Source organism: Cheilinus undulatus, linkage group 4 (genome assembly GCF_018320785.1).
Source record: "Cheilinus undulatus linkage group 4, ASM1832078v1, whole genome shotgun sequence".
Classification (NCBI taxonomy): Eukaryota; Metazoa; Chordata; class Actinopteri; order Labriformes; family Labridae; genus Cheilinus; species Cheilinus undulatus.
Window position 1 is genome coordinate 10196534 of NC_054868.1, and position 9493 is coordinate 10206026.

General features: G+C 38.5%; 1 protein-coding gene across 1 annotated transcript; it reads right to left on the reverse strand.

The window, feature by feature from the left end:
• Window positions 1-1208: 1208 nt before the first annotated feature.
• LOC121508778 (group XIIB secretory phospholipase A2-like protein) lies at window positions 1209-8641 on the reverse strand. The gene is made up of 4 exons (XM_041785857.1): window positions 8292-8641; window positions 5070-5158; window positions 2290-2455; window positions 1209-1674 (listed from the first exon to the last, which is right to left on the reverse strand). Exons 1-4 carry the CDS (start codon window positions 8548-8550, stop codon window positions 1556-1558), a joined length of 633 nt encoding a protein of 210 aa, XP_041641791.1. The 5' UTR covers window positions 8551-8641; the 3' UTR covers window positions 1209-1555.
• Window positions 8642-9493: the final 852 nt, after the last annotated feature.

Consider the following 9493-nt stretch of genomic DNA (forward strand, 5'->3'; position numbering starts at 1 on the left):
TTCAAACTAGGAAAAAAATGGTTCTGAACCTGAAAAGTTGGTTCTCAGCTGGAACCAAAAATAGTTGGTTCTTTCTTGGGAACGGTAACATCATCAGTGGGTGTATCATATTCTAGGTTGTGATGATGAGCAGAAAATGGAGAAAAAGTGATCTGCTGGGGGGAAAAAATGCTTGGTTGTAATCTGGGCATGGAAAGAATTCCAGGTGAAGCCTGAGAGTAGAACAAGGAAGTGCAAGTTAAATGCTGAACTTGCATTAGTGATAGCAAAGGCTGGGTTCGCCTGAACACCAGACCACCAGACCAGACAGCAGGAGAGACTTTGGCAAAAGTGGAGCTGGATGCATGTCCGTCATGTCCTCCCACTTTCTTTCTGCTTAAACTGGTGTGAACACAGGCTGGTTCCCACAAAGCACCTAGTTTCTGAGACTCCAGAACCAGAACTGTGTCTGTCTGACAACACCTAGAGTTACTCTGATGATCACTCAGCAGTCATAGAATGCCAGAAAATGGAACTTTTATTAAGCAAGCACCTTATTCCTGCTTAATGTAAAATATTCTTCACTGTCTCAAACACTGTAAGAAAGTTCACTGTGGTAAAAGCCTCACCCTCATATTTACATAGACACTAATCAGCTGTCTCAAATTATCTTTTCTACCTCATGTAAATCTGCCCACTTTCTTGATTATTTTATACTTCTGATCATGTCTTGTCAGTATTCTTACATCCTTTGCACATCTTGCAACAAGACTATCAATGCACACAGACTAGAAAACATACCTAAAAAGAGCTTGTACATATTTTTTCAGTTTTATTTTTTGTATTTAATGTTTAATTCCTGTGCATTAAGAGCAAATTTAACTGCAGTCAAATTCCTTGTTGCAGAAGTATACTTGGCCAGTAAAGCTGATTCTGATGAGAGACGGTTGCAAATTGCACAAATAGAGGTGTTGCCATACAGATGAAAAAAACAAAACCTTCTTATACAATTAAAAGTTGATACAAATAAGACAAAAAATATATTGCAGTTCTCCTTTTGTTTTGAACAAGCTGGGTAGGTTGTGCTACCTGCTTCTGCCCTCTTCACATCAATAGCTGAAGAAAAGAGGTTCTAAAAAGACATTTGCATTGAAATAGAGTTGAAGTACATCATATTTGTTCATGAATTGATCTCTATTTGTTTTTATAGTGAATAAAAGACAATCATGAATGTGTCAATAACATTTATTCAAAGAGCAGACTATAGCTGAGGACACATACATTCTAAAACTGGAGGTTATTTGTTCTCTGTGATGTTTAAGTCACCTCAGATTTTTTCATTTCCCTAACTATTAATGCTGATAACACTGAAAATGGCATATATGCACATTTAGAATCAAACCAATCCAGTTTTTTGGCCCAGGCACAGAGCGATTTTTTGACAACCCTGCGCTGCGAAGAAAAACATTAACAAAACCAAATAACTTACTCAAATAGTCACACAGCAGTGTTTGCTATGCATTATCAGACATGCTGCTCCAAATTGTACAGATATAAATAAGAGGGGTTTAATGATCTACAGTTCATCTTTCTCTTCTCCTGGACAGTAGCATGCTGCTCTCTGGCTGTTCATGTAGGGTCTGCAGCCCAGAGTCCACACTGTGTTGAACAAAGTGTCTGCAACCGTTTCACACGCTGAGGAGAGGAAGAGACAGAGAAACACAAACAGGAATGTCAGTTAAAGCAGAGTGGACACAAAAGAAGGTAAATTTAATGTTGGCACCAGGAATAGCTTGTTTGGTTTGTGGGGTCTTTTAGGTGTCGTAGTAGGGAAGATGGCATCGGTATTATGATTACATGGGTTTTCCATGCATGGAGTCTGGGTCTGTTGAAAGTAGTGATACCTTTGGATGGCCATGTGGTAAGACCAGCCAAACTACTGTCCAGTTCATGTTAGCAGAAAAGAAGCTCTTTGTTTTGGCTTCTAATTTTTTTCTCAGTGCTTGATTTAAAAAAAAAAGAAAAAAAGTAGTTAAGTAGGTCCTCAGCCAGACTAGCTGAGAAACACTCATCTAGACCACGGTGGAAATGCAGATAACAGTAGGCCACAGGAACCAATTAGCTCCCTGAAGAGAAGTACCAGGAACTAAAATTTTTGGGTGCTTTTGGTTGAAAAGCACGAACTGGGTACGGAGGCCTGTGAGGGACCATGTGGCAGCATTGGTACCATTTGTGTTGTCACTCACTGGAGCTTAAATTTACTGTTAAATATACACTATTTGACCTGGATTAGATAAAAATGTTACTCACTTTCCACTTTAGACACAAAGCCGAGACTCTTCTTGAGGTCTGAGCATATGCTGTGGAGGCACCAGCGGAACTTGGAGTCACAGCGGTATTTGTTGGAGCCGCAGGTGTCATAACACATATCCAGCTGGTTGCAACACTTGGTCATGGCGGGGATCCCCATGTCCATCTGGTGCAAACAAACATAATTAATGTAAAACCCCAATTCCAAAAAAGTTGGGGCATTAGGTAAAATGTAAACAGAACGCAATGATTTTCAAATCTCATTAACCCATATTTTATTCACACTAGAACATTAACAGCATAAGATGTTGCAACTGAGATAGCAACACATCTAAAAAAGCCAATCACAACTTTCTTCTCAATAAAGCAGCCCATTTAAATATGACATCCTTCTCTCTGATCCCTGCTTTCATCAATGCTGATGCACCATGCTGCTAGTGACAAAGCTTCACCTCCTCCACCCCAGCCTCGTCCTTTATAGTATAAACCTTGTTACACCCTCATATTCAGATTCATGCTACTGTGGATTAATTTCTTCTGGATTTATTTCATTGTTTTCAATACACACTGTCATAGATGTATCTATCCACATGGAAGTTTCTAGCCATGTGCCGCCTGGAAGTAAAAGCTTTCTGCTTGACTAACTTAGGGAGCTTATTTTGATCAAAGCCTTCTCCACCAAGTGAATATGCATATCAGTTTTGCAGTAAAATGGTTAAATGTATGAGGAGAGTGTTCCTGACTGAAATCAGGTTTATTGGTAACAGGTCAGTAACTGGACTGGGTATAAAAAACAGAATTTTGGAGAGGCAGAGTCTCTAAAGATAAAGATGGGCAGGGGCTCACCAATCTGCAAAAAAAAAAAGTGCCTAAAAACTGTGGAACAATCAGAAAAAATGTTCTTCAACATGAAATTGTACAGAACAAAGTGGGACTACTCTGAGGAAAAGAAACAATATGAATGGTGTGTGACTCCACTTGTTCAGGATTTAGATGGAGGTTGTGGCCTGCTGCTGTTCCTGTTATTTTTATTTATTGCTTGAATGTCTCACTACTGTGGGGACTCAAATGTAGCTTAGTGTTGTTTATTTTCCACTTTTTGAATAGTTTGTATAGTCATGAACAGATTTTTTTTCTCTGCCCTCCACTCTGGAGTTCTCTGCTGTAACATAACATCATCTAAAAGCAACCATTTATACTGTACTGCACTGCTAATGGTGCATGTATGAAATTTACAGTGCCATATATAAAGTATTCACTCCCTTGGATGCTTTACCCTCTTGTTGATTTTATAAATCAATCATGGTCAGTGTTTTGTTTTTACAAGAGGGAGACTAGTGAGAGAGGACACCAAGACACCTACGGCTACTCTGAAGAAGTTGCTAGGTTTAGCAACTGAATTGGGAGAGACTTTGCACATAACAACTGTTAGAGGGGGCGCGGCAAGGCCAGGCTAAGCAACACCAACTGATGACTTCAGCCCTGTAGAAAAGGAGCATTTCATTGAGTCACCTCTGATTCAATGATATTATTACAGTTCAAGTCAAAGACACTGTTTGCATTTTGGATTGGAGTAGAAAAGGAGTAGTAGTAGCTAGGCATGAGAGCCTTTACCATACTTCCTTTTGCAGCATCCTACTTATGTGAGGATGTTGCCTCTACAATACAAAATCAAATCATAGCTGGAAATTGAAAATTAACTGAGAGTGGCAGTCTCACAGCAGCAACCAAGACACAAAAGATCTGTGGCACCAAATAAGCCCACAAATCTTAAAGATGTTCATTAAGGTTTTATTTTTAAGGGAATTGTTCATTTTCAGAGTCAGATTTTTAAAACTTTAAAAATTTAGGTTTTATGTTGTGGTGAATTAAAAATATATATATAGCAAAAATTATGAATGTGGTATGTTTGTCGTGCATTTACGTTTTACATGTGGATACATGTGGTAAGGGATGGGGCTGAAAATATTTTTATCTGCCAAAGGGAGCCCCGATAGAAAAAGTTTTAGAAACACTGTGTTAAAGAAAACTGATTAAATCTGGACTAGCTTCCTAAAAGGCATGTGGGAGACATGGTGTTTGAGTGGAAGAATGTTCTTTTGTCTGATGAGACCAAATGGAGCTTTTTGGCCATCAGTTAAGACACCAAAAACTGCACTTCACCACAAACACACCATCCTTACTGTGAAGCAGGGTGGTGGCAACATCATGCTGTGGGGAGGCTTCTCTGCAGCCGAACCTGGAAGGCTTGTAAAGTTGAGCGTAAAATGAATGCACCAAAATGTGGGAAAATCCTGGAGGATAAGCTTATTCAGTTTGCAAGAGAACTACAGCTTTGGAAAAGGTTTGTTTTCCGGCAAGACCATGGCGTGAAGCAAACAGCGAAAGCTACACTGAAATGGTTTAAAGACAAATAGGTGAATGTTCTGGAGTGGCTGAGACAACAATAAGAACTCAGTCCAATAGAAAATTTGTGTCTGGACTTGAAAAGGGCAATGGATATTTATGATGGATTTTTATGAAGTCACTTAGTTTACATTACATGTTTTTATTTGATTGACATTACTTTGTAGAAATCTGTTTTTTCTTTGACATTGAAAAGGTTTTTCTTTTATCAAAAATCCAAATTATATTGACCATGATTGATTTATATAATCAATAAAGGGGAAAACATCCTTGAGAGTAAATACTTTTTGTAGGAATTGTACAGTTCTAGCTTTGCTGAAGTTCAGAAAAGGAACTCTCAAATATAAAAGTGGAATAAACTTTATCTATCGTACCCCCTCTGGAACAGGAAGGCCGAAGAAGTAGGAGCTACATCCGTCTGGTTCTGGCATCTGGAAGCCTGGACGAGGAATAGGATCTTTACCTGAGAGGTGAAGAAAAGTAACATGTCAGACGTCTTGTTTCAGGACAGGCCTCTGTTTCTGGCTCTGTTTGACATTCATATGAGTTTACGTTATGTTTGCACGCAGAGAAACAAAGGTCATATCTTATTCATACAGACAGATAACTGACTCATTCCCCAGTCACCACATGAAACGTGTCCTATTATACAGAGGTCACAGTCCTTCCTCTGGATGATAATAAAGATGATAAGTACCAGTCCATCATGTGTTAAGAATCTGAGTGTTTATGTATTTGACTGAGTCTTTCAGTCATAATCCATTCTGGAAATTCAGACAACAACCTCCTTGATTGTGCACATTTTATAAAATCATCACTACATATATTACTTTAAGATTTTTTTTAAACTGAAAATCAGAAAAGCTTTTTAAGATGGGACACCAAAATGGTTGTACAAATATCCTTACCAACCTTTCCATTTTGTCCTGAAATTCATTTTTATTATACCTTGGGTTTTAACTCACCACATAAGTGTTGTGATGTAGGTTTTTCATTCTCTGAAATCATGTTTGTAACATTTGATATATTTCTTACTAAGTTTAATAAGTTTTCATTTATTTTACATCCATAAAAGGATTTCAGTGTCCTATGTGTTTCATGTTCTGTTTTAATTCTGATATATCGTATTTTATTTTATTTCCTTGGTAAACATCATTGTCTTTAAAAGATAGTTCTATAAATACATAAGTTTAGACAGAACTTTCAGTAATTTATTCCTATCATTTTAAAGACAGTGGGCCTCATCAAATGATATTTGGATTTTTCTGAATTTGTTCTAAAGAAAGTTTTTCGGAGAAAGTTACATCAGATTCATGATTCATGTTTGTTCTCACTGGCGCTCTCAAATAGATGAAAACTGTTCTGAATCTGGAAGCTTGTGCACATTTGTCTTCACCAGCTTTATTTATGCTAGTTTAAGGCCAATGTCCAAACTGATGTCTAAATTAAAGCAAACTAAATAAACAATTTTTCACCACATTTCAGAATCTTCTTTAAAACTGCATAGGTGGTTAGTGAACGAGGCCCAGTAATATCAGTGCAGAAATAGGTTATTAGTGGAGTCAGGGCTTATTAACTGCCTGTCCTGTGCTATGATGTAGCTAATTAACCCTTAAAATAAAAAAGAAGTTTAACAGGCTGGAGGGATCTGCTTTAATTTCCACCCATCCATCATTTTCATCAGCTCATCTGGTCATGGTGGCTTCAAGTCGACCCATACATTCCTCTCCCCAGCAACATTTTCCAACTCCCCCTAGGCAATCCCCAGGTGGTCCCAAGCTACGACAGAAATATACTCCCTCCAGGACCTTTGGGGTCTACCTGAGGTCTCTTACCAGCTGAACAACCAGGAAGACCTTCAAAGGGAGGCGTCCTGGATGCATGCTTATCTAATCCTGGGGACCACTGCTGTAGTGACACTCTGTGTTAGTTGACTTTTTTCCATGAGCGAGACAAAACTAGCTAAAAGTAGATATTTGATATTAAAAAACTCAGACAAAAGTTAAGTTTCGTTAAGAAGACTAAAATGAGTCCAAATTGTCAGTCCTGTACTGTTGGACATTCAAAACACATTTTATTTCCCCACTGTGTAAATAACCTGTCATATGACAAGCAGAGATTGGGTCGAAAGTATTCAAAAGGTGTCAGTCTTCGTCAGTATGTTTGATAATGCATTCATAAGAGTGTTTCACATTTGTTTAAATTGTGCAATAAGGTAAAAATCTTATGACTGAAATGTAAGGATTTTTTAATGAATGAAAACAGTGGTTCCTAACCATTTTCTCTCAGCCCACATGACAGGTTGGCCCTGTGATGATTTTTTAAAGCTTCACAAAAAGTATGTTCACTAAAACTTTGTATTGTTAGCCTATCACTGCACATATGCACTGGTGTGCAGAGACACTGAGCCATTATGCAGTTATTTGGGGAAAAAACCCTTTCCATGCAAATTTGCCTTACTACATCCAGCATATTATAATGAGAGCAGTAATAACACGGCATAAATTTTGAAAACATTAGTCTTCTGTCTGTGAGAGCTGATGGAAGTGTGATGCAAATTTGATGACGCACAAACTTTCCAGAGATCAGGAAACAATTTCAAGTCTATATGCCTTTAAAATAAATGATTTGTAAATAAGGTTAGACTTTGCAGTTTCTAAGACATAACCAGGAGTTAAATAAGTCTGAGGCTCACAGCTGCTTTTTAAATCCATGTGTGGCACCATTACACATGGCAAGGATGTGGTTGTTTTCTAAGGGTTTCCTTCATTCAGAGAGGAAACTAAATCAGGGAGGTGCGTAAGTGAATATTGCCTTTAATCAAACACACTGTGTGTTATTCTAAGTATTTAACATGGATTGCCAGAGTCTGTGCAGGATGTGGGTGCGATTTGACACAGTGGATGCTAAGTGGTCAGAAATCCAGCCGGAGTGGGTGGGAATAGGATTAAGAAAAGAGTCCTGGGCAGGGCTCTAGCCATTTTTAATAGTTGTCATTGACAAAATCCCATCCCTAATCTCGAAAAAATATATGTGCATGTAATCCTTACATTAGAGCAGACAGGGCCCAGACAGCCCCCCCCCCAAAAAAATTAAAGGCATTTGAATCTGAAGACTGCTACCAAATCTAAACAACCTGCTGAAAATAATCTAGTCCCTTGTTTCTCAACTAGTGGGAAGGGACCCAATGGTGGGTACCAGAGCCATTTTCAGTGGGTCGTTGATGATATGGGGGGATGAAAGTTGCAAAAAGTCTATGATGTGCTTTTATTTTGAATGAAATGCCTCCATCTCTTAACTTTCTTTACCTTTTTTGTTCCATCTAGAGTCCCAAATACCCCATTTTAGTTAAAAACATTTGGTTATGATTAAAAATTTCTAAAAATTTTTAATCATAACCAAATTTTTAGAAATTTGGGTCATGATTTGTCTTCAAGAAGGTGGTGGTGGGTGTTGCTTGAGAACCACCGATCTAGTCAATGCATTTAGTGTAAGATAACATAAATTAAGGCTGGATACTGGCAGTCAAATAGTTTTAAGTGCACCACAGTGTCTGATAACACATCAGTATCATCTTGATAATAAAGCAGGCTTACCATATCTACAGCGATATTGACAAACTCCATCACGTCCGCCCATGAACTCCAGCATGGAGTCGAAGTAGCTGCCTACCGACTCAAAGCCCCCTCTCAGGGAGTGAAGCCCCCACTCTCCGTCCTCGTCCTCTGCCTGTGTGCCATCAGGGGCCTGATCCGGTGCTGGGGGTGCCGGCTCCTCTGCCTCCTGACTAAGAGCTCCCTGGATGGTGAGGCCCAGCAGGAGCAGGAAGGTAGCAAGAAGGGCCCAACGGGTCATCTTGTTTCCCAGTGTGAACTCAGACAGAGTTAAAGGCAGAAGAGAAACAGTGACACACTCTCAGAGAAATACTGAAACTGCGAATGAGGGACCTGGACTTTGAGCCAGACGCAGGGACGGCCTTGTATGTGGAGGAACAAAGTCCAGCTTCTATCTCAGCTTTTTGACATATCTGAGCTTTTATTGTCCTCACTGATTGATTAGAGTTTGCTTTTTCAACGATCAGCCCAGGAGATAGAAGAGGATTTAATCCCATTAGATCATCTCTGTCAACAGTGGAGCAATCACCTACATGCTCTGCTGCCTTCTTGAGTCTGTCTGTTCATTTAAAAACATTTAAATTGGGGTTTGAAAATAATAAATAATCCAGGCTTGTCCAAACTTGTTCACCTGAGAGCCATATACAGAAAGATTAAAGGATGAAAGGGCCACTTTGAGAAAGTTAGTGAAACAATCCAATGTTTAGTTAAGGGGGCTTAGTTGTTGGAGAAAACAGGTGATCTTAGAGTTGCAGAGATATTTAGCTAAGTATACTGACCAGAACAAACTTGGTAAAAATGAAACATAACATTTTTAAGTAAGCCTTTCTAAATTAGTGCTTAATCACCTGAATATACAACATTGTGTTGTTATTATTATTATTTGACCCTTCTGTGGTGCTGTAGAAGCATGCAAGATGCAAAAAAAAATTACAAAGTGGAGGGGATCTCCCATTATAAAAAAGCTTTTTTGAAGGTAGTGAAGGTATATCAATTCTATAAATTAATTTCATATATCCATGTGATTAAACACTTATTAAGAGAGTCATAATTATTGATATGAATTACAATTTTACCATGTTTACTTTGCTAAATGCTTCAAGGCTGAATATTTTACACTGCACTTTTATGAGTTGAACCTTACTTTGTGTGTTTGTGTAATTCCTGGAAAGCTATTGAAAATT

What these genes read in the sequence shown, in the direction of transcription:
- LOC121508778 (XM_041785857.1), bottom strand. Translation starts at nt 8,550, where the DNA reads ATGACCCGTTGGGCCCTTCTTGCTACCTTCCTGCTCCTGCTGGGCCTC. An exon ending in TCAATATCGCTGTAGATATG is followed by an intron (nt 5,159 to 8,291) that starts GTAAGCCTGCTT and finishes TTCACCTCTCAG; the next exon opens with GTAAAGATCCTATTCCTCGT. An exon ending in GCCTTCCTGTTCCAGAGGGG is followed by an intron (nt 2,456 to 5,069) that starts GTACGATAGATA and finishes TGTTTGCACCAG; the next exon opens with ATGGACATGGGGATCCCCGC.